Genomic DNA, 25,061 nt, shown 5'->3' with positions numbered 1-25,061 from the left:
TGCACAAAGGAGTTGGAGGTTGATGTTTATTAGGTAACCTGTGAGCGTGAATCCTGTTTTCATTGCACTATTTATTGAATTGTCTTGACGACCTCATTATAAACCAGCTAAATATAAATGTGAGGATTTGTTTGTGGGCTCTCAATTCTACTCCATTGATCTGTCTGTCCTTATGACAGTAGTATCTCATTTTGAAGTCTTAATTACTGTAACTTTGTATCAAATTTTCAAATCAAAAAGTGTGGGTCCTCAAAGCTTTTTTCAAGACTATCTGGGCTTTTTTGGGTTTATTCAGTCTCAACATAAATTTAAGAATAAACTTGTCAATTTCTGCAAACAAGCCCATAGGGATTTTAACAGATTGCATTAAATGTATAGATTAATTCAAAAAATTATGACATTTTAAATATTGAGATGAAATTCATGTACCATTATCACCCAATTTAAAGTGTACACTTTAATGGTATGATTTCAATTACAATATTGTGCAACTGAGGTAAGAGGCGGGAATCAACTCCAGAAGTGGGACTTGGACACAGGACCAGATTGACGGCTAGCTAAAACAGGGCCAGGACGCCTTCAATCAGTCCCGCCCACCAGTGTGCCGTGTCAATTTACTATTCCCATGGCAACACCCAGGAGTTACCTCCCCTTTCCATGGCACCCAATGACCCAAAAGATAAGACCCCTTCCCTTCACAAACTGTCCATTAATATGCATGCAATTAAAAGTGGGTATAAAATGACTGCAAAACTGCTCTGAGTTCCTACTCTCTGCCTATACCATAGCCCTGCTCTGCAGTAGCCCTCACAGACCTGTACCACTGCCTGTTCAACAAAGCTGTTTTCTTCTACCTCTGAGCTACCTTTGAATTCTTTTCTGGGCAAAGCCAAGAACCCTCCCAGATTAAGCTCTACATTGGGACTCGCCTGCCCTACATCACAACTACCGTCTCTCTCTACTTTCAAAACTTTTTTATCACTCCACAGAAACATACTCTATCATTAAATAGTTACACCTCATTCCCCACTCCATCATGTAGTAAACATTAATCAACTATCTTTATGGATTTTCCTATAATGAATATAGCATTTAAAAGGACCCATGGCATACGTGACCTTTTTCCTGGCTTCTTTCACTTAGCATAATGATATGGAGGGTCAACTAAGTTTTAGCATGTGATAGTACTTTGTTTTTTTTGTGGTTGAATAATATTCCATTTTCATGTACACATACAACAATTTGCTTGTCATTCATCTGTTGATGATCATTTGTGTTATATAAATGATCTTTTGGCTCTTATAAATAATGTTGCTGTTAACATTTGTACACAAGTTTCTTCGTGAACATATTTTCAGTTTTCCAGGGTATAGTCCTAGGAATGTTATTTCTGGGTCATATGGTGATTTTATGTTTAACTTTTTGAGAAACAACTAAACATTTCTACAGTAAATGCACCATTTTAAAATCCCACTATCAATGTTTGAGGGTTCCTCTTTTCCATATTATAGCTAATATTTGTAGTTTTCTGTTTTTTTGTGTCAGCTCAAAGTGGTATTTCATTGTGGTGGTGGTTTTGACTTGACCAATGATATTAATCAGCTTTTTACCATTTTTACAAGATCTTTGGAGAAATGTTATTCAAGGCCCTTGCTCTTTTTTTTTTTTTTTTTTTTTTTTTTTTTGGAGATCAAGCCTCTCTGTGTTCCTCAGGTTGGAGTACAGTGTTGTCATCTTGGCTCACTGCAACCTCTGATTCTTGGGCTCAAGTGATACTCCTACCTCAGCTTCCCAAGTAGCTAGGAGCACAGGCACAAACCCCAACACCCAGCTAATTTTTGTATTTTTTTGTACAAACATGCTGGTCTCAAACTCCTGAACTCAAGCAGTCCACCCACCTCATCCCTCCCAAAGCACTGGGATTGCAGGTGTGAGTCACCACACCTGGCCCTTTGCTCATTTCTATATTGGGTTGCTTGTCATTTGTTGTTCAACTGTAGGTAGTTGTTTATGGATTCTGGGCATTAAACACTTACTAAATATGTATGAAATACAAATATTTTCTCCCATCCTATATATTGTCATTTCACATTCTTAATTTTGTCCTTCGATGAACAAACATTTTAAATTTGGTGAAGCCCAGTTTATCTCTCTTATTTTAGTTGCTTTGGTGTCAAATCTATGCATCCACTTCCAATTCTGAAGGCATTAAGATTTAACCCGATGTTTTATTCTAAGAATTTTATAGTTTTAGTTCACATTTGAGTTTTTCGTTCACTTTCAGTTATATTTTGCATAAGAGTGAGATAGGGGTTCAACTTCATTCTTTTGTATGTGGTTACCCAGTTGTCCCAGCACTGATTGTTGAAGAAACTCTTCCTTTATTTATTTATTTTTTTTGAAACTCTTCCTTTAGATTGAATGATCTTGGCACGTTTGTTGAAAATGAACTGGGCATAGATGATCAGGTTTACGTTTGGATTTCAATTTATTCCATTGGTCTTTATTTCTTTCCTTTTGCCAGTACCATGCTGTTTTGACTACTATAGTTTTGTTTTGAAGTTTGGAAATTTGGAAATTGAGTCCTCTCCCTGTAGTTGCATATAAATTCAGGATTGGCTTTTCCATTTTTGCACAAATAAAAATTTTAAAAAGGACATTGGAATTGTGACAGTGATTACGTTCAATCTTTAGATTACTTTTGGAAGCATTGCCATCTTAACAATTTTAAGTCTTTCAATCCTTTAACATGACGTGGTTTGCCATTTATTTAGGTACTCCTTATTTTTCTAAGCAACATTTGATAGTTTTCCATCTTTTATCTTCTTGATTATAGATTCTCAGGGCTTTTGGTCCTTTTGATGCTATTGCGAATGTAATTATTTCCTTGATTTTATTTTCATGTCACTCATTGCTGATATAAACAGACACAACAGATATCTGGACCAATTTTACACTCTAAAATTAAGCTGAAAACATTTGTCAGCTCTCGTTGTGTTTTGTCAGTTGTATGAACTTTTCTTTATATATAATTGTGTTATTTTAAAATAGAAACAGTTTTACATCTTCCTTTGTTACCTAAATGCCTTTTATTTCTCTTTCCTGTCTAATTGTTTTGGCTAGGACATTAAGTGCTATGCTGAATAGCAGCAGCAAAATTGGATATACTTGGATCTTTTCCCCCTGATTTTGGGGCATAAGTTTTTAGATTTTCACAACTGGACATAAAATACCTTTGGAATTTTTATAAATATATTTTATTACAAAGAATTTCCCTTCTATTCATATTTTTGAGTGATTTTATCAGGAAGAGAATTGAATTTTGTCTTATGCTTTCTCAGCTTCTATTGAGATGGTCATTTTGTTAGATTTTTCCTTTCTTTCTAATAAGGTGTATTACATTAATTGATTTTCTTATTGAAGCACTCTTGCACTACTCATATAGATCCCATTTAGTTATGACATATAATCCTTAATTTTTTTTATTATACTTTAAGTTCTAGGGTACATGTGCACAATGTGCAGGTTTGTTGCATATGTATACATGTGCCATGTTGGTGTGCTGCACCCATTTACTTGTCATTTACACTAGGTATATCTCCTAATGCTATCCCTCCCTCCTCCCCTTCCCCCTTCCCCACAATAGGACCTGGTGTGTGATGTTCCCCTTCCTGTGTCCAAGTGATCTCATTGTTCAATTCCTACTTACGAGTGAGAACATGCGGTGCTTGCTTTTCTGTTCTTGTGATAGTTTGCTGAGAATGATGGTTTCCAGCTGCATCCATGTCCCTACAAAGGACACAAACTCATCCGTTTTTATGGCTGCATAGTATTCCATGGTGTATATGTGCCACATTTTCTTAATCCAGTCTGTCACTGATGGACATTTGGGTTGATTCCACGTCTTTGCTATTGTGAATAGTGCCGCAATAAACATACATGTGCATGTGTCTTTATAGCAGCATGATTTATAATCCTTCGGGTATATATGCAGTAATGAGATGGCTGGGTCAAATGGTATTTTTGGTTCTAGATCCTTGAGGAATTGCCACAGTTTTCCACAATGGTCGAACTAGTTTACAGTCCCACCAACAGTGTAAAAGTGTTCCTATTTCTCCAGATCCTCTCTAGCACGTGTTGTTTCCTGACTTTTTAATGATTGCCATTCTAACTGGTGTGAGATGGTATCTCATTGTGGTTTTGATTTGCATTTCTCTGATGGCGAGTGACGATGAGCATTTTTTCATGTGTCTGTTGGCTGTATGAATGTATGCATAATCCTTAATTTTAAAAAAATCCATTATATACAACTTGTCATATTATTTATCTTTCTTGTCTAATTGTTTTGGCTAGGACCTTAAGAACAATGCCAAATAGCAGTAGTAAAAGTAGATATACTTGGGTTTTTTACCCCCTGATTTTAAGGCACAAGCTTTTAGATTTTCACAATTTGATATAAAATATCTTTGGAATTTTTATAAATACATTTTATTATTATAAGGAATTTTCCCTTCTATTCATATTTTTCAGTGATTTTTTAAGTTATACTTTAGGTTCTGGGATACATGTGCAGCATGTGCAGCTTTGTTACATAGGTATACATGTGCCATGGTGGTTTGCTGCACCCGTCAACCCATCATCTAGGTTTTAAGCCCCACATGAATTAGGTATTTGTCCCAATGCTCTTCCTCCCCTTGCTCTCCACCCCCTGACAGGCCCTGGTGTGTGATGTTTCCCTCCCTGTGTCCATGTGTTCTCACTGTTCAACTCCCACTTTTGAGTGAGAATATGCAATGTTTGGTTTTCTGTTTCTGTGTTAGTTTGCTGAGAATGATGGTTTCCAGCTTCATCCATGTCCCTAAAAAGGACATGGATTCATATTCTTTATGGCTGCATAGTAGTCCATGGTGTATATATGCCATATTTTCTTTATCTAGTCTATCATTGATGGACATTTGGGTTGGTTCCAAGTCTTTGCTATTGTAAATAGTGCTGCAGTAAACATACGTGTACATGTGTCTTTATAGTAGAATGATTTATAATCCTTTGAGTATATACCCAGTAATGGGATTGCTGACTCAAATGGTATTTCTGATTTTAGATCCTTGAGGAATCGCCACCCTGTCTTCCACAATGATTGAACTAATTTACACTCCCACCAACAGTGTAAAAGCATTCCTATTTCTCTGCATCCTCGCCAGCATCCGTTGTTTCCTGACTTTTTAATGATCGCCATTCTAACTAGTGTGAGATGGTATCTCATTGTTAATATTATGTGTGGATATTGTAAATAGGATTACTTTTTTAAATTATTCACTGTAGGAATATAGAAATACTACCAATTTTTGTATGTTATTTTGTGTCTTCCAACTTTACTGAATTTGTTTATTATTTCTTGTAGTTTTTTAGTTGAGTCTTCAGGTTTTTTAAAATATAAGATAATATTATCTGCAAATGAGGATAATTTGACTTCTTTCATTCTAATTGGGATCTCCTTCATATCTTTCTCTGATTGCTCTAGCTAGGTATTCCAGTACAATGTTGAATAACAGTGGTGAAAGTAAGCATCCTTGTTGTTTTCCAGACCTTAGAGGAAAGGCTTTCAGTTTTTTCCTCATTTAGTATGTTACTAGCTGTGGGTCTTTTGTAGATGGCTTTTATTATGGTGAGGTATATTCCTTCTATACCTTGTTTTTTTAGGGCTTTTACCATGAAGGGATGTTGAGGTTTATCAAATAATTTTTCAGTATCGATTGAAATCACCACATGCTTTTGTTCTTTATTCTGTTGATAGGATGTACCACATCTATTAATTGGCATATGTTAAAGCACCCTTGCATACAGTGATAAATCCCACCTGGTTGTGATGAATGAGTTCTTTAATGTATTCATTAGTTTGGTTTGCAGCTATTTTCTTGAGGATTTTTGCATCAATATTCCTCAGAGACATTGGCCTATACCTTTCTTTTTTTTTTTTTTTTTTAACATGTCTTTGGTTTTGTTATCAGAGTAATACTGGCCTTATAGAATTAGTTTGGAAGTATTCCCTCCTTCACTATTTTGTAAAATAGTCTGAGTAGGATTGGTATTAGTTCTTCTTTAAATGTTTGCTAGAATTCATCATTGAAGTCATTGAGTCCTGAGCTTTTCTCTACTAGGATGCTTTCTCTTGAGTTCAATCTGATTACTTGTTATAATTTTGTTCAGGTTTTGGATTACTTCATGGTTCAATTTCAGTAGGTTGTATGTATCTAGGAATTTGTTCATTATTTCTAAGTTTTCTAATTTATTGGTATATAGTTGCTCATGGTAGCCACCAATGATCCTTTGAATACCTGTGATATCAGTTGAAATGTCTTCTTTTTCATCACTGACTTATTTGGATCGTCTCACGTTATTCCTCAGTCTGGCTAAAGGTTTGTCAGCTTTCATTAATGCTTCTAAAGAACAACTTTTTGCTTTATTAATATTTTGTTGTTTTCTTTATTTCAATTTCATTTATTTCTGCTCTGAGCTTTATTATTTCTTTTCTTCTACTAATTTCGGATTTGGTTTGCTCCAGCTTTCATAGTTTCTTAAGGTATATTGTTAGGTTGTTTATTTGATGTTTTTCTTCTATTTTGATAGTTGACACTTACAGCTATTAACTTTATTATTAGTACGACTTTTGCTGAATCCCGTAGGCTTTGGTATGCTGTGTTTTCTCATCATTTGTTTCAAGAAATTTTTCAATTTTCTTCTTAATTTCTTCATTCTCCCACTGTTCATTCAGGAGAATATTGCTTAATTTTCATGTATTTAAACTTATACAAAATTGATTCAAGATGGATTAAAGACTTAAATGTAAGGTCCAAAACTATAAAAACCCTAGCAGAAAATCTAGGCAATACAATTCAGGATGTCCTTGGGAGTTTTATTATTAAATACCTGGAAGTAGTCTTCGTTGGGTTTAATCTGCTTGGTGTTCTATCAGCTTCTTGTACTTAGATAGTGATACCTTTCCCTAGTTTTGGAAAGTTCTCTGTTATTTCCCCTTAAATACATTTTCTACTCCTTTCTCTTTCTCTACCTCCTCTTTAAGGCCAATAACTCTTAGATTTGCATTTTGAGGCTATTTTCTAGATCCTGTAAGTGTGCTTCATTGTTTTTTATTCTTTTTTCTTTTGTCTCTTCTAGCTGTATTTTCAAATAGCTTCTGTTAATGCTCACTAATTCTTTCTTCTGCTGGATCAATTCTACTATTCTATGATTCTACTAAAGACTAATACATTCTTTAGTATGCCAATTGCATGTTTCAGTTCCACAATCTCTGCTTGACTTGTAAATTATTTCAGTCTCTTTGTTATGTTTACCTGATAGAATTGTGAATTTCTTCTCTGTGTTATTTTGAATATCTTTAGGTTTCCTCAAAACAACTATCTTATATTTTCTGGCTGAAAGATCACATATCTCTGTTTCTCCAGGATTGGTCCCTGGTGCCTTATTTAGTGAATGTGGTGAAGTCATGTTTTCCTGGATTTTCTTTATACTTGTAGATGTTCATCTGGGGCTGGGCATTCTAGAGTTAGGTATTTTTGTCATCTTTGTAGTCTGGGATTTTTTTTGTACCCATCCTTCTTGGTAGGCTTTCTAGATATTAAAAAGGACTTAACCTATTTTCAATTTGCCCCTAGAATACTGCACTGGCAGTGAACTGCACTTTTTTTAATAAATGGGAAATGAGTTAAGTGTTGTGATCTAAGCTTTATCTGCTTTAGGGGCACTCCAAGCCCAATAATGCAGTGGTTCTTGAAGACTTGTAGAGATACTGCCTTGATGGTCTTGGACAGGATCCAAGAGAATTCTGTGGATTACCAGAAAGAAACTCTTGTTCTCTTCCCTTAGCTTCTCCCAAATAAACAAAGTCTCTCTCTCTGTTCTGAGCCAACTGAAACTGGGGATAGAATGACACAAGCACTCACGTATCCGCCACCACTGTGACTGCACTGAGCCAGACTTAAAACCAGCAGAACACTGGGCCTTGCCCAAAGCCTGCTGCAACCACTCCCTGGCTACTGCCTATGTTTCCAAGCATCTGGGGCTCTACAATCAGCTGGTGGTGAATCCAGCCAGGCCTGTGTCCTTCCCTTCAGTGCAGCAAATTCTTCCAGTACCCAGGCATGTCCAGAGGTACCACCTAGAAGCCAGGGGCGAGTCAAAAACCTTAGAAATCTATTTGGTGTTATGTTGTACTGCAGCTGATCTGGCACTTAAACCACAAAATGCAGTCCTTCTCACTCTTCCCTTTCCTTTCCAAGGGCAGTGAAGTCTCACCCCTTGAGCAGTGCTATCAAAGGCCTATTGAGAATACTAGACCCTGCACAAGAGCCAAGTCCTGGTTTTGGAGACTCCAGGAGTGCACTTGGTGCTCTACCCTCCTGTGATCAAGCTGATACCTAGTTGCAAGACAAAGTCGCCTTTATATTTTACTCTGATTTCTCAAGTAGAAGGAGTCTTTCCTGATGGCCAGCTAGCTGGGAATGTGTTGAGTCTTACCTAAGCCAGCAAGTCTCAAAGTCTTACCCAAAGCCCTCAACGTAGTACCTGGGTATTGCTGCTAGCTATTCAAGCCCCCACTCCTCAAGCAGAAGAAAGGAGTTTCTTTTGGAAGTGAAAACTGTGCAGCTTGGGATTAGGAGAGGGGGAATGTCAGCACTCCCTTACCCATCTTCAGCTGGTGTTTCAGTAAGTTGCACCTCCCGCCACCGCTCTATTGTCTCTAGGCCCAGTTCAGAACTAGGACTCACATAAAAGTTACAATCCTTGTAGCCAAGTCTGTCTTTCAAGTTTATTTATAGTCCCAGAGCCCTATAGTCCACAGTGATGAGGCTTGTAGAAACTTGGTTCCAACCACTGGTATCAGAGATTCATCTCAGGCCAGGGCTAGTTTAAATGCTCCCTCTGTGAGTGGGCATCAGCTGAATGTGGCCTGTTTTCCCTCCTGCCATAACAGAACAGCATTAATTTTATGCTGTGTAATTACTGTGTTCTCCCTCCTTCAGTACTCAGAAACACTCTCTGAACCATGCCACTGCTGCCAGGGGAAGAGAGGATGTCAGTAATTCAATAGTATTTTTTCTATCTCTTCTGTTCCTCTTTCAGTGACATACATTTAAATCTAGGTACTGTGCATGCTCATCTGATTTTGGTTCTTATGAAGGTACACTTTGTGTAGATAGCTGTTAAGTTGATGTCCTTGCATGGGGAATAATCAGTGAAGCATTCTATTCTGTCATCTTGCTCCACTCTCTCATTTGTATATCTTCCTTTGAGAAATTTCTGTTCATGTTGTTTGCCCACTTTTTAATAGGATTATTTGGATTTTTTTTTCTTGCTGTTTGAGTTTCTTGTAGATTCTGGAAAATAGTCCTTTGTTGAAGGTATATTTTGCAAATATTTTCTCCCATTCTGTAGGTTGTTTACTCTGCTTGTCATTTCTTTTGCTGTGCAGAAGCTCTTTAGTTTAATTAGGTCCTATTGTCAATTATTTTTGTTGAAATTGCTTTTAAACACTGAGTCATAAATCCTTAGCCTACACCAATGCTCAGAAGAGTTTTTTCTAGGTTTTTGTCTAAAATTTTTATGATTTCAAGTCTCATTCTCATATCTAAGTCTTTAGTCCATCTTGAGTTAATTTTTGTATATGGTGAGATATAGGAATCATATTTCATTCTTCTACATGTTCCCCTGGGTAATATAAGCCAAGCACAAATCCCACAGCTACTAGTGTAGGTGGCTCTCTCCTGCAAGAACCACCTCCTAGCTGGAAGCCAATAGGCACAGCCTATTACAACATCTGCTGGCAAAATAACACAACATTTGGGAAGAAGAAGACTTTTGTCTTATCTCAGCTAACACTATACCCACATCACCCCAGCTAATTAGAATATCTTCAGTGTGTTCACAAACCCAGAACATTGCTAGTACAGCTGGCATTTGAGAAAATCACCACACTAAGCCTATTTATAACCGAGTAAATCTTACAGAGTCTATGTCACTCTCTTGCCACCCTCAATAGAGGTGGTGCTTACACCTGCTCCTGTGAGACCAAGCACAGTTAGGCCCAGTTAAGCCCCCACTCAATATTGCCCTCCTTTGTAGCAAAGAGTGGAACCCAAGCACTGTATATCTCTCCGACCTTTCCATAGCCTGAAGCATCAGAGATTTCCAGTTGGCTGACAAAGATGTCAATCATCAATTATTCTCAGAAGGAAGAGCCAATATTACAGGTGAATAATCATACGCCAAATGGACTGTTAAAGAGACAGCAATGGAGCTTATTGGTCAATTCATAAGAAGAATCTACAACTCACAAACATGTACACATACACACATGCACACACACACACACAAATAAAGTAAAAAGAAGCTGGCAGAGGTGAAACCCTGAGAGACTTAGTAATCCATGGAAAGGGCAGGTAGGAGTGTTCTCAGCCTTCCTGCTCAATTTGGCAGTCTGCTGGGATCTGAAGTCAAGGTGACCTTCTTTGCCTTCACAAGCACAAGTACTGGAGTGGGCTGTGGTTTTGAGACTTCTCAAGAACATTACCTTGTTCACACAAGTTCCCTTTCCTTTTCCCTTGGATCTGAGCTCTTTTCAACTATTTTGGTAGAATTCACTAGTGAAGTAATCTTGAGTTGGAACTTTTTTTTGTGGGGAGGGTGGGGTGGAGTTCTTGATTACTAATTCAAATACTTTACTCATTGTAGGTGTATTCACACTTTCAATTTATGAGAACTTTATTCAATTGGTCCCTTAGCCTTGGCATTTGCATTACCCCTACTCTTCTTTATCCAATATAGGCAGTTAATGCCTCACGTTTTTGTATTAATAATTGCCATTTCTCTTCACTTTGTATTTTCCTATTTATTCCTGAACTTATTCCTTAGAACAAGTTGCCTGTTGCCTCCCATCTAGATTACAATTTTGTTAGACCTGTCTTGTCTTTGTGAACTCATTATCTTTCACTATATTTCATTCTTGGTTTTGTTGACATATTTGTTTCACATATTTCAGCTTTGTAATGAATATGTAGGTGTAACTGAGTCTTTGTAAATTTTTGACAGAAGAAAATTGCAAACTCTTGATTCAAGAGTGTAACACTTTTCATGATATAGCCCTAATTTACTTATATTTATACACTAAAATCGTGTTCACTTACAAATAATAAAAAATCATAAAAATGAATGTGTTAGGCTGTTCTTGAATTGCTACAAAGAAATATCTGAGGCCAGATAATTTATAAGAAAATGAGGCCCAATTGACTAACAGTTCTGCAGGCTGTACGAGCATGATGCTGTCATCTGCTCAGCTTCTGCAGAGTCCTCAGGGAGTATTTGCTCATAGCAGCAGGCAAAGCAAGAACAGGCACATCACATGGCAAGAGGAGAAACAAGTTGGAGAAATAGTTTTAAACAACCAGATCTTATGTGAACTCATTTATTATCAGGATGGGAGAGATAAATATTTATTATCCAAACTATATCAAGAGCATAATCAAATAGTTGGCTTATATATCTCAAATACAAGAAGCCTTATGGTGGGCTAGACTAGAAATAACATGGTAGCCCTTAAGCATGAGAGAGTCAAGTGCCTTCTTTTTTTTTTTTTTTTATATACCATATTTAGTATAGAAGTCTTCATTTCTATGATCAAATGCTCATGTCCAAAGATGATGTCAATCCTATTCCTCCTTCACATTTGTGTTTTGAGTAATAAGGAAAAAATAGAAGAATATTCATGTTCTGGTTTGAATGTGTCCTCTATAGTTCATGTGTTAAAAGTGAATGCCCAATGCAACAGAGTTGGTGGGTGCAGCCTAACAAAACATGACTACGTCATCAGTGTTCTGCCTTCATAAATATACTCATGTCATTATTGCAAGAGTGGGGTAGTTCTTGACAGCTTGTTATAAATGTGATTGTGCCCCCACCCTTGCTCTCACTCTTACTCTTTCTTGCCCTTCCACTTTTTGCCACATGATGAAGTAGCAAGAAGGCCATTGCCAGAAGCAAGTGCCATGCTCTTGGACTTCCCAGCCTTCAGAATCATCAGAAATAAATTTCTTTTCTTTACAAATTACCAAGTATATAGTATTCTGTTATATAACACAAATTGAACTAATACAGGACATCTGTATACTTCTGCTTTTATTTCTGAGGAAAGAAATATTCTGTGTGACTAACCTAAGCAGCAAATGGTTTCATGAATGGAACTTGTAGGCCTATCAGGAAATAAAGTTTGAGTCAACTGATCTGCAGCTTCTGCCATACCACACAGTTGCTTTTTCTAATACTGTACTGTCCAGTATCTCTTTTGGCTAACTTTATAACATAGTATTTTTTTTTAAATTTTGTATATTTAGATATACTGACACATAATTGGTCAGATAATTGCATGAAATCATTTCTAGGAAAAGGACAACCAAGAGTCAGAATTCACTATTGAAAACTTGGTTGGCACTGTAGCTGATCTATTTGTTGCTGGAACAGAGACAACAAGCACCACTCTGAGATATGGACTCCTGCTCCTGCTGAAGCACCCAGAGGTCACAGGTAGGACCACAGATGATGAACAAAGTGAATTTAAGAACAATGCTGAGAAGATGGTGCCAGTGTCCTCCACCTTATTTCTCTCAGAGAAGCTTCATTCCTTAAATTTCTGTGTCATCAGCTGTAATCTGTCTAAATTTGATGACATGATTAAAAAGGACATCTTTGCACAATGGAGGAGGATGACTGAGATCAGTAAAAACAGTATGGCAGTAGCAAAACAAATAAAGCCATGATGAAGTGTCTGGATTTCAGCAGAGATAATTTGTGGTAGGGAGAGCCAGCATAAATTGGCCTAGTAGTGAATGTTGGTTTTATTATGAAAAGTCCACTTTGAACAGTAGGTACATTCTTGAAGATATCTTTTCTCATTTTGAAAATTCCATGCTCTAATGCTGAGGTAGTGAGATGAAAACATCCTTATTGAAGTATAAGTGGAATTCTAGAAGTGTACTGAGGCATCCTGTGATTAATTCCAGTATGGGAAGTAATCTAAAAGTTAGGCTTCTAAAAAAGATGTTTCTGTTTAAGCAGAGACCATACCTAAAGGAATTTTTTTATTCCAGAAGTGTGTTTCATAAAACTGCTCTTTGACCAAATAGGAATATTTGGAAGGGGGTTAATAATTGCATCTTTCACATACAACTTTTCTTTAGAATTTACAATTTACTTTTAGAGTAAACTCTACATTTCCTTCAAATTTACATTTAAATAGTTCTTGTTTGGCAGCAGATAACATACCTTCTTCCCTGTGTCAGGATCCCACTGAAATTTCAATAACTAAATTACAAATTAAAATTAGCCTGTTGAAGTAAAAAGAGAGGAGAATAGAAAACAGCCTATAAGTCTTTGGCAAATTTCTGAGACACGGAGAAACAATGGAGGGCTGACAATTGAAACAGCATAGGGGATGGAGTTGTAACAAATATCAGCAGAGGAAGATTTATCAAGAGGAGAGGCAAATCTGTGTCACTATGATTCTCATAAGGGTCAGTATTTGGAGGCACCAAGGACCAAAGAAGGTAGGGAATGAGACTGAAAAGGGAGCCTCCCCTGCCCAGGTTTCCTCCATGACTCCTTTTATCAGGTACATGATTTTTTCCCACTGGAAAAGGGAAGCACAGTCTCCAGAGAAATAGAGCCTAAGAACCCCTGTACTCGGGGACACTTTACAGGGCCAGGAAAGTGTGAGGTGTGAAGCCAGAAAAAAAAGCTTTGGGAAATATCTATTCCTCAGATTCAAAGACTCAGCACTTTTCTTCATCTTGCTTCCTGACATTCAGCAGGTAGATATTCTCCAGAGAAGAAACATGTCTAGAGAAAAGACCTTCGTATTTTGCCATCTTAATAGAAAGTTATCTACAAGTGTTCAGCAGAGTGAATGAAATTAAAACATCCATCACAGGACACAAAGTCATGGAATTTCAGAGCACCAGAAGTAAAGGGAAAATTAAAATCTTTCAGACAGTTATATCAAGTCATATATAAAATATAAGCATTCAGACAGCATCAGAATTCCCAATCATACTATGTTGTGTATTCATAGAAAAAAGTATTTGGGACCTACATGCTTGTTACAAATTTCACCCTCTATACTAACTTTCTCCAATACTGGGGATTGTGCTCCATCTCATGTCTGAAACCAAGTCAGAAGAAATTAAGGGTGCCAGGAATCAGAAGACCCCATGTAAGAGAATGAGAGTGTCAGAGATGCTGCTGGGCTCCTAGGAAACAACCACTTCAGAAGGGACCAGATGAATAATACATGTAGAGGAGACTTCAAGAACCAAAGAGATGTGATTGATAGTCTGAGATTTCCCTATAATTGGGAAATTATTACTAGGAGTTTCAAACATGTGCAAATACTCTAACTTGAAGAATAGAAAATTGTGATTTAACTAAAGAACCAAGGAAGAATATGTGTGTGTGTGTGTGTGCTTGTGTGAGTATATTTAGAATGATATAAACAATGAATAGTGATATAACCAGAAATTGTGGTCTAAATATATTCTGGTAAGTAGAAGGAGGAGAATTGTGTGTGTGTATACGTGCATGTGTGTGTGTCTGTGTGTGCAAATATCACTTTGTGGGCATGCGTCTGTATATGGAACAGAGATAGAGATAAAAATTCTCATCTCGCATACCAGAAAATTATTAAATATTGTCTAAAAATTGTTTAGTAAAACATAGAAAGAAATAGTGGATATTTAGAAATGTAAATATAAATTTCAGAAGAAGCTGCTAGCATGCTTAAAGTGGCCACAATGGGAAGTGGAAAAATGAAGACAGTACCAGTGCTAATTGCATCACCGCCCCTGCCCCGCCACCGCACACGCAAATATATTTACAAAACCATTGCAATTTAACATTATACCCCATATATTATTTGGTAATACATATAATATTTGATTCCTGTTTTTCTGTTTGCAAGCACTGTAATTTCTTGACTTCTGTTTATTTTTTAAATAACGTATTACTTAAATTTGTATTAGTTGTCATATATGCTAATTTATAGAAATGTACTTATGCACTGTAATGACTAGTTTGTAGGAGAATGATATGTATCTATATTATGGTAATTCTTTTTATATGGCTGGTTGTACTTCTGCACATGTAACTTATGTTTGTAACGTTGCTGGGATTTTTACATCATGTTTAATGTGGCCATGAATTGCTATGACAAATGTTCCATCAGTTCTTTCTTGTGTCTTGTCAGTTAAAGTCCAGGAAGAAATTGATCATGTAATTGGCAGACACAGGAGCCCCTGCATGCAGGATAGGAGCCACATGCCTTACACAGATGCTGTAATACACGAGATCCAGAGATACATTGACCTTGTCCCCACCGGCGTACCCCACGCAGTGACCACTGATATTAAGTTCAGAAACTACCTCATCCCCAAGGTAAGCTTGCTTCTCTTACACTATATTTCTGTGCTTCTGAAATTTCCAAAGTGCTAGTTTAGCTCCAATCCCCTAACAACAGAAGATGAGAGAAGTGCAAAACTCATACATGTGGCAGCTTGATGGACTTTCTGCTATTTTGTTTGGGGCTATAAAGATTTATAAAGCTAGGTCTCCTTAATAGGCTACTCTTAGGTGTTTACACTTTCAAATAATTGTTGAAAATATCAGTGTGTCAATTTCCCAAAACACTTCTGAAATTTTTATCAAAGTGACATTCATTGTGTAGTTCAATATGGAAAGACTTAACATGTTCATGCATTGAATTTTTTTTTTTAGGTTTCAATATTTTATTCAAGTTTTTTTAAGTGACGTTAATTACAGCATTTGGAGGATCAAATTTCACACATAATGGAAGACTCTAAAATGTACCCATTAAACTGCTAAAAAACAAATTGAGTGGTGAGAATACAACAGAAGTCCAATTTAGATTCTGAGTGTTGTCACCATGTGATTCAATCACACAGACACTTCCAAGCTCATAGCTGGAGCTCCTGGAAGCTATTTCATACTCTGGTGCAAGGGCAAACAACAACAACAACAACAACAACAACACAAGAAGGACTAAGTCCTGAATTGTTGGCTTCATCACATCCACCTTCTCCACTCCAAAATGGTACAAAAGAAACAGTGACCACACCCTGCAGACCTTTTGGTGTAAAAGAGCTAATGATGAACTGGGGTGGGAACAGGTCATGAAGATCTGTCTAAAAAAGTCCCATTCAGGTGAGTTTCTACACACCATCAAGCAGCGAGCCTCTCATCAATCAGGGTTAGGAAACCAAGGTTCGATTCTCAGGAAAGCACAATTTCATTCATTTACTCAATATGAATTTACAAAGTGCCTACATATTATCAGCTTCCACTTGCAGCCATTTCTAGATAAAAAAGAAACCTGGCATCTCAAAGGGGCCACCAAGTTCCCCCTCAAGTCTACCACTGAAAGGACCTTTTTTGGAAATGGATTTTATCTGCCCCTCTGGAAAGGTAACATCTTAAAGCTGAATCATCTTTAACCTGGAGGGCTAACATATTTAGCAATACTTGCATCCCAGACATACAACATTAAAAGATATACTAAATTCTGAAGGTAGCTATGCTGCAAAATAGTTTAAAATTAAACAATTGTACAGTATTCATTTATGCTTGAAATTCCAGTCCTAGATCAAGCTTGTGACCACCAGCATTGACATTCTTGCCATCCAGAAGAGCTGACGGTGTCAGTTTGATACCTGGCTTTAGAGTCTGAGTGTATCCTAAACCTATCAGGCTGGAGTTGTTCACTTTAGCCGAGAAGCAGGGGTCAGGGTCAATCTGATACTTGGCTGCTATTCCGAAGCGCCTGTTACTGTTTCCTGCTGTCCAGGCGAGATTGACAGCGGTCTCCAACTTCTTGTTCACTTTCTGGTAAATGGAGCCGCCAAACTCTGTCCTGTCATTCACATTAGTGTGAAGCTGGAATTAGCAGTCTTGTAGGAACTGCAGAGTTGCTCTGGGTTACTCGGGATGTTGCAGTCTCAAAATTCATCTGGTAGCCGGCCAGCCAGTCCTCCTAACCCAGCACCAGAGCACCCCGGATGGAAGGCCCAGTAATGTCGAAATCCATGTCGCAGCTCAAGTTAATGTGCTCCCGCTTGTACCCTGTCTTGATTTTAGCATTTTTCTTCCCAGTGTTAGGTAAGAAGTATGAATCGAAGGTCAGCTTCAGTTCACGTGCAAGCTGATCTTCCACAGTAATCTCGGTGCCTAGTGTATTGTTGGTGTTCCATTTCTTTGTAAACGTAAGGCCGCACTCAGTCCATCTGTACTTGGTTTCCAGACTGCCCGTCACTTTGGTGGTCTCAGTGTTGGCTGAGCCGGAGCTTGTAAATTCCAGTCCATTCTCAGATTTCGTTTTCAAATCAAGCTTTATTACGCCAAATCCATAGCCCTTGGTGAAGACATCCCTGGCAGATTTGCCAAGATCAGCATACATGGGTGGCACAGCCATCTTTTGCTCAGAGGCAGTAGCGGCGGGCTCCGAGGCGGCTACCGCAGGGGCTGTGGTGCGGAGGCAGGGGACCAAGCAGAGCAAGCTTCATGCATTGAATTTTTAAGTTCATGAATATGGTTGTGCTCCCAACTTATTGAGTTTTATTCTATTTTCTCAGTAATGTTTTATTTTCAGTGCAGTGACTTACAACTCTTTTATCAGGTTTTTCCTAGATAATTAATAATTTGTTGTTACAAACTTTTAATGCTTTTTTTATTTCTTTGTAATTGGTATATGTAATTGTATTCAATTATACTATTTTGATGACCTTATATCTAATAACTTTCCTAAATTTACTGATCATTGCTAATAATTTATCTATAGATATATTTGGAATTTCTATGTACATTATTTTGCTATCTAGGTTAATATGCATTTTATTTCTTATTTTCCAATGATTTTGTCTTCAATTTGTCTTTATTGCATTACTGCACTGGCTAGGATTTCCAGGATAGCATTGAATAGAATTGGTGATAGAGGGCATCGTTATTTCATTTCTGATCTGCTGGGGGGTAGACTACAAGAATATTAATATTTCACTACTGAGAATGATGCTTTAAGTATTTTAGCAGATATTCTTTATCAGAAATCTTTAAGATTTTAGTAGATATTCTTTATCAGATTAGGGAAGTTTTTCCTCTTCTCTTATTTTTATATAAATTTTTGTCATGAATGTGTGTGCAATTTTATCAAATTGATTCTCTGCATCTATTTATATGATTGTATATACTGGCCTCACATCCCTCACTAAATATACAAAGTATACACAAACAGCTGGATTTGCTCTGTTACTTACTGTTCAGGACTTCTGTATTTATATTCATAAGATATTTTGGTCTGCAATTTTTCTTCCTCAACATTTTCTTTTCAGAGTTTTGATAACAAGATAATGCTGGCTGCATAAAACTAGTTGAGAAATGGTCCCTAATGTGGGTCTGTTTTCATTGCTTTCCCTTCTTTCCACTTTTCTTCTTATGACTGCTTAGTTGTATCTTTCAAATGCCTGAAACCCTATGGCTCAGTACAGATATTATATATGAAAAAATGCAGAATTTCAGAGAGTGTTTATCTTTTTCCAGAATGGATTCATTCACTTCTCATAGGCAGTTATAATGACAACACCTCCTGTCCCGATTCAGAATTGAATATTACATGAACACAGTCAAAAATTGACTGTAGGTATGAGCTCACCCCTCTGAAGTTCTCCCGTCACTGGAGCCAATTATTGTCTTTGTAATCTGAGGCCAGTTTTGGTCTTTGCAGCTTTACAATGCTGTCTATCATATGGTTTCTGTATTCATCCAGATGTTTTAGTTGCTATGCTATAAACTACACAATTCCACTTATTATTATTCAATTAAAAGTAATAAAAGTTATATTTTCGTGAAGGAAAACAATGAGACTGATAAGATTTCAATTACTAATGTTATCCTCCAGAGAAGACAGAATTCATAATTTATCAAGATGCGATAGGGTTTTCCCTAATTATCACTGATTTTTTACAAGGATTAGGACTTCAATCCACACTGTTTTTACCAAAGCACACAACCAGAAGAGGTTTTTCTTTCTCAATACAAGGTTTATTTACACCTCAATACTGCAGTATGTATGCCCCCAAACAAAGATTTTTCTTATACACAATAATAGAGTATTCACACTCAGTAGCTATTGTTCAAATAATAATACAGCCTACATTTCAATTATCTCAATTTTTCTAGAATATTTTTATGCCTTTTTTCTTCTGCAATTTACTATCCAGGCAAGGAACAAGCATATAATTCACTTATGTTGACCTTTTCACCTCCTGTAATCAAGGAAAGTTCCTTTCCTTGTTTGTTTCTTTTCCATCAGTTGACCTTTTTGAGACCAGCAGTCATGTAAAATGTTCCTCAGGCTAGTTTTGTGTGACTGTTTTCTAGAGGCAGATTCCAGCTACAATTTTGGCAAGAAAACTACATAGGTGCTGAATCCCACTGAATATCCCACTGAATCACATTGATGAGGTGGGAGCATAAAATGTCACATATGTCATTATTGGTCACGCTAAGTTCCTCATATAATATGGTGGTATCCTCCAGATCTTACCATTGTAGGGGTTCTGCTTTTTATACACAACTAGTAAAAGTCTATGGGAGTACATTAAGACTTTGTGAAACTCCTGCTTCCAGATTCACACACCCAATGGTTCTAGCTTTAATTGATGATCCTTACCTAACCTGATGATCCTGACTTGAATTGTAGCAAAGTGATAATCTTTCTAATTTCATCATCTTTTCAGTGTTTTAAGCTAAAATTAATCTGTAGCATGGCAATAATAAACACTCAATAGTTTTTACTGGTTATTGCACTTGTGGTTAGCATCCCAGATGACATCATATTAAAATAGATTACATGTTTATTTACAAAAGTTCTATGAACAGATACTCTGGACATTTCAAGTGTCAACAGAGACTTCCATTTTAAACTGTAATCTACATAATCTAAATACAAGATTTGTGAAATTTGAAGTGATGGGGACAGACAAGGGCATCGAAACTTGATGATCTAGAGAACACATTCAGAGGGTTGCACACAAGTATCCAAAATGTAAGACTTCAAATGTGATTGGAAAGCTCTTTAGCAAGCTTCCACCACTGGCGTTTAGCTCATCCATGTAAATTACTGTGTCTGGCTGGACATTAGTCCCCTCACCTATAGATCAATGATATGGGGCTACGTGATGTCCACTACTTCTTCTCACTTCTGGACTTCTTTATAAATCAGATTATCTGTTTTTTTACTTCCAGGGCACAATCATAATGACATTACTCACTTCCGTGCTGCACGATGACAAAGAATTCCCTAATCCAAAGATCTTTGACCCTGGCCACTTTCTGGATGAGAATGGCAACTTTAAGAAAAGTGACTACTTCATGCCTTTCTCAGCAGGTAATAGAATCTCGTTTCCATTTGCATTTGAAGGAAAGAGAGAACTTTTTGGAATCAGTTGGAATTTACATGGCACCCCCTCTGGGGCTGGTAGAATTGCTATTTGTCCATGATCAAGAGCACCACTCTTAATACCCATGTGCTCCACCCTCACAATATACCCTCATTGTTGGGCCAGATAGTGGGGCTTCCAGGAGTTAACCCTATTGTTCCCAATTGAGAAAACTAACATCTAGGTTGACTGAACTCTGCCACTAGATACATCGCTAAGGCAACCAAGAGCTCCTCCTGGAAAGTAAAATTCATCTGATCTGTCCTTACCTGCCTTGGTGAATGTATCTGAGTCCACAACTGCATTGAGTGTCTTCTACATGGTGTCTGTCACCTCCCAGGCTGAGTTCCAAGGGCACAACTTTCAATGAGAACAGAGGCTCACTCCTGAGTTAGGGAAGAAGAGTAAACAGGTTGTTGTAATTTAGTCAGACCAGGACAGTGAGACAGGAATGCACAGGCCCCTCTAGGGGCTAGAGGGGGAATCTGCATGCTTCCTGCTCTCTCATACAACACAGTGAGGCATAAAATGGGGTAAGAAACTCAGAGGACGTTTGATGTGCTTCAAAGGAGGTGATAAAATTTAAGGGAAGGCTGGGCATTTTGAGGGAGATAATGAATGACAGAGCAGGACATTTGCTTTAGATCAAGGATGTCAGAACCTTTTCCAAAAAATTATGGGGTTCCAGAAACATTGGCAAGGGAGGAGGTTACTTTGCAGTGATTCCATAGCACCCTGTCTTCCTCCAATCATGATCATATATCCTGGATACTTGATTTTCACACCTGTGCTTTGTGTGCTAAGTCTCTGGCCATGGAATCTCCTTCCTTCACTCTTTGATCTTTTATGTCTGCTTTATATTTGGCACTGTAGATACCAAGATGACAAAGACAGAGACCTTCCTTCAATAATTCACATTTTAGCACAATAGATAAATAAATACAGAATTATGATTCCTGGTGATCCATGCTTTAGTGAAAACATGAGTATGATGTTGAGGAAAACGAGAGAGCATAGGATTTTATTACTTGAGGGAATTGTAAAGAGTGTGAAGATGAAATGAAATTGAACCTATGTCCTGAATGTAGCCTAATAAAGATGTATCTTAGCCAAAACGAACAACAGGATATGAAACTTGAAACTTCTTGGTGTGTTCAAGATTGATGAAGAGTGTGTATGACTAGAGTTGAGAACAGATTATGTGAAAAGTGGAAGGAAAGATCATGGAATATCAGGCTTGGAACAGGAAACAAGAATGTGCATGTATTTCTATAATGACAGATGGAAACTCAAAATGGCAACAGAGTTGTTTTAATGTGGAAATAAATAATGAAGCGACTGTTATGGCACTGATGATCAATGAATATTTGCTGAATGAAGGGTGCCTATTGAGATTAGATGTTAGACAGATAGCAAATGTGTCTCTTTTTGTACATTTGTTTGTCCTATCATCCATTAATTCATTCATCATTTCATCCATCCATTCATCCACATGTTCATTCATCTACCCAATCATTAATCAATTATTTACTGCATATTCTGTTTGTGCAAGTCACAAACATACTGTCACAGTCACAGTTAAACACAAGGAGTAACTACTTTCTCTCTTTGTTATCTTCAGGAAAACGAATTTGTGCAGGAGAGGGACTTGCCCGCATGGAGCTATTTTTATTTCTAACCACAATTTTACAGAACTTTAACCTGAAATCTGTTGCTGATTTAAAGAACCTCAATACTACTTCAGCTACCAGAGGGATTATTTCTCTGCCACCCTCGTACCAGATCTGCTTCATTCCTGTCTGAAGATGCTAGCCCATCTGGCTGCCGATCTGCTATCACCTGAAACTCTTTTTTATCAACGACATTCCCACTGTTATGTCTTCTCTGACCTCTCATCACATCTTCCCATGCACTCAATATCCCGTGAGCATCCAACCTCCATTAAGGAGAGTTGTTCAGGTCACTGCACAAATATATCTGTAATTATTCATACTCGTAACACTTGTATTGACTGTCACATATGCTAATACTTTTCTGATGCTGACTTTTTAATATGTTATCACTGTAAAACACAGAAAAGTGTTTAATGAATGATAATTTAGATCCATTTCTTTTGTGAATGTGCTAAATAAAAAGTGTTATTAATTGCTGGTTCAGTTCTCAGACTTTCCCTCTTTTGTGCATAATGCAAGAAATAAAAGAAAAGAGAGTGCCAGGAGGCCAGGCTTGTCCTCATAATAATAAACAGAGAGAGTGACAAAGGAGAAGAGGGTAAGGAAGGTCTCTGGATGTTTGCCATCTAGAGTTACTGAAGGTTTGGCTTTATAACAGAAAAAGTCTGTCTAAGGGAAGAAACAACCTTCAGGGAAATATTGAGAGAATCAGTTCAGTTGTGTATTATTTGCAGATAAAATGAGGCTAATTACTTCAGGGCCACAGAATCAATTTACCGGTGCATTTATGTTAAGTGTAAAACAAGAAATAGAAATTAGAAAAATAATGTAATCTGTTGAGACTTTCCAAGGATTTTCTTCTTGTTTGGAGAGAGAAGAATAAAACTCAGAACATATGATTAGCAATATGATTAGTATATATTCATACTTGACTCTAAGTTGAAAACATAAAGCGAAAAAATATTCAAATTTTTATTTAGTGTTCACAATGATACCAAAACAGAGGCATGAATTTAGACACTTAATTTCCATTTCTTCACTGACCCACTCATCTTTAACCCCATAGGTGAAAAAATTGAGCAGGGACATGAGGGCACTCAAGCACAAAGCCTCTGTAAACAGTCAGAACCACTACAGCAGGTTCAGTGGTCCTCTTATCGGAATAAGGTTACTGAAATCCGTCTCTTGTCCCATGAAAGTTGTAGCTATGGCTTGTGGAACCATGGGTAGAGGTGGGCATCTGATGGAGGCCAGTGCTTGTATAGTTGCTAGAGAAAAATTAAAATCTTGAGCCAGTTAGAACACAGTTTATTCTTTAAGTGTGGGAGTGAATGACCTAACTCTTGCCTGCCATGACCTTAGGTCCTATTTATAAGTTGGTATCTTATTGCCACAAAGAGTCCACCCCATCAGTCTCATGGTCTCTATTTTAACACTAATGTTGATGAGTTGTTTTGTGTCAACCACAAAAGGGAGGGGGTCTAAAGAGACATGTCTGATCTCCCATCCTCTCATGGCCGGGAATACAGTTTTTAAGGTTTTGCTGGGGTTCCCTTGTCCAAGCAGGCTTGGGATTTATTTTTAGTTTACAATAATTACAAAATTTCAAAGAATCTACCTACAGAATACATCTAAGTTACATAGTTGAGAAGAACATAGTTACCATAGAGAAGACAGCCACACACTATCTGAACCTAGTAATCAAATGACATCATTCTAATGAAACACATTGAAATTGTCTATCACTCCAAAATGAAAAGTATCCTCTGATATTCCTGGCAGAGATTCATCTGCTCAATTTAATCATTAAAAAACATTAGACAGGCCTAAATTGAGGGACATTTTATAAATATTCAGCCTATACTCTCAAAGAGTGGCAATGTCTTGGAAGTCAAGTAATGACTGAAGAACAGCTCCACACTGAAGTAGATGAAAGAGATGTGACAGCTAGTTGTGGCATGAGATTCTGGATTCTGAACTAAATTATAAGAGGGACAAAAAGCATATATTTTAGGACTTTTGGTAAAACACCAACAGGAACAAGAATTAGAAAGTTCCAATGCATTAATATTGATTTTCTGATCCTGATGGTTTTACTATAGTTATATAAGAGAAGCACATTGTTTTGAGTAAATACATACGAAAATACTTCAACTATCTGGAATCAGATCAGTATTTACTTTCAAAAGGTTCCATGTAAAACAATTATTTATAAGAACAAGCAGTTCTTCTATAAACCTGCGATTGTTTTAAAAACAAATAAAGCCAACTGTGTGCTTATATATGCAAAATAAACTAGGCTTTCACAAATGAAGAATCACTGCTGTCAATGCAACTTGAATTGCTCAACATCATTAAGCTTCATGGAAATACAAATTAAAACTTCAATTAGATATTATTATATAATTCATCAGAATGGTTCAAATGAAAAAAGGACAGATCATGTTGTCTGTTGACAAGAAAGTGAAACAATCACAGTCTCATAGAAAAAATAATAAAATAATTCAACCATTTGGATAATCCTTTGGTGGAATTTACTTAAAGTAAATACATGCATATCTAGCAATTGCAGTTGTAGGTATGTACTAAACAGAAATACAGCAATGCCTTGTGATAGCAAAAAAACGTATCGGAATGTACATAACAGCACTATTCAAAATAGCCTCACACTGGAAGCAATGCAAATGTTTGAAGCAGTATCATAAAACAATTGTAAAATGCTCATAAAGTGAAACACTAAGAAACAGATAACAACTATTGCTGTCTGCAACAACTTGATTGAATGTCACAATACATTAAATGAAAGTACTTGACAGTAAAT

General features: G+C 37.0%; 1 protein-coding gene and 1 pseudogene across 8 annotated transcripts in view; one reads left to right on the top strand and one right to left on the bottom strand.

Moving 5' to 3' along the window:
• The window catches only part of CYP2C8 (cytochrome P450 family 2 subfamily C member 8), a 29,137-nt gene extending 6,414 nt beyond the window's left edge, over nucleotides 1-22,723 (top strand). For 3 of the 7 annotated variants that reach the window (XM_077944875.1, XM_077944877.1, XM_077944876.1), the window contains 4 exons: nucleotides 12,453-12,594; nucleotides 15,308-15,495; nucleotides 20,374-20,515; nucleotides 22,189-22,723. In XM_077944875.1, the coding sequence (XP_077801001.1) occupies nucleotides 12,453-12,594; nucleotides 15,308-15,495; nucleotides 20,374-20,515; nucleotides 22,189-22,370 (654 nt within the window). In that variant the 3' untranslated portion in view covers nucleotides 22,371-22,723. 7 annotated transcript variants of the gene reach the window in all.
• Nucleotides 1,651-18,766, bottom strand: LOC144331211 (non-selective voltage-gated ion channel VDAC1-like; annotated as a pseudogene). Its single transcript, XR_013398181.1, has 2 exons — nucleotides 16,727-18,766; nucleotides 1,651-12,079 (listed from the first exon to the last, which is right to left on the bottom strand). The product of XR_013398181.1 is annotated as a non-selective voltage-gated ion channel VDAC1-like (transcript).
• Nucleotides 22,724-25,061: the final 2,338 nt, after the last annotated feature.

The sequence above is a fragment of the Macaca mulatta genome, chromosome 9 (assembly GCF_049350105.2).
Source record: "Macaca mulatta isolate MMU2019108-1 chromosome 9, T2T-MMU8v2.0, whole genome shotgun sequence".
In the NCBI taxonomy this organism is placed as follows: Eukaryota; Metazoa; Chordata; class Mammalia; order Primates; family Cercopithecidae; genus Macaca; species Macaca mulatta.
Note: the sequence above shows the minus strand (reverse complement) of the source record. Positions and strands in the feature narration are given on the sequence as shown.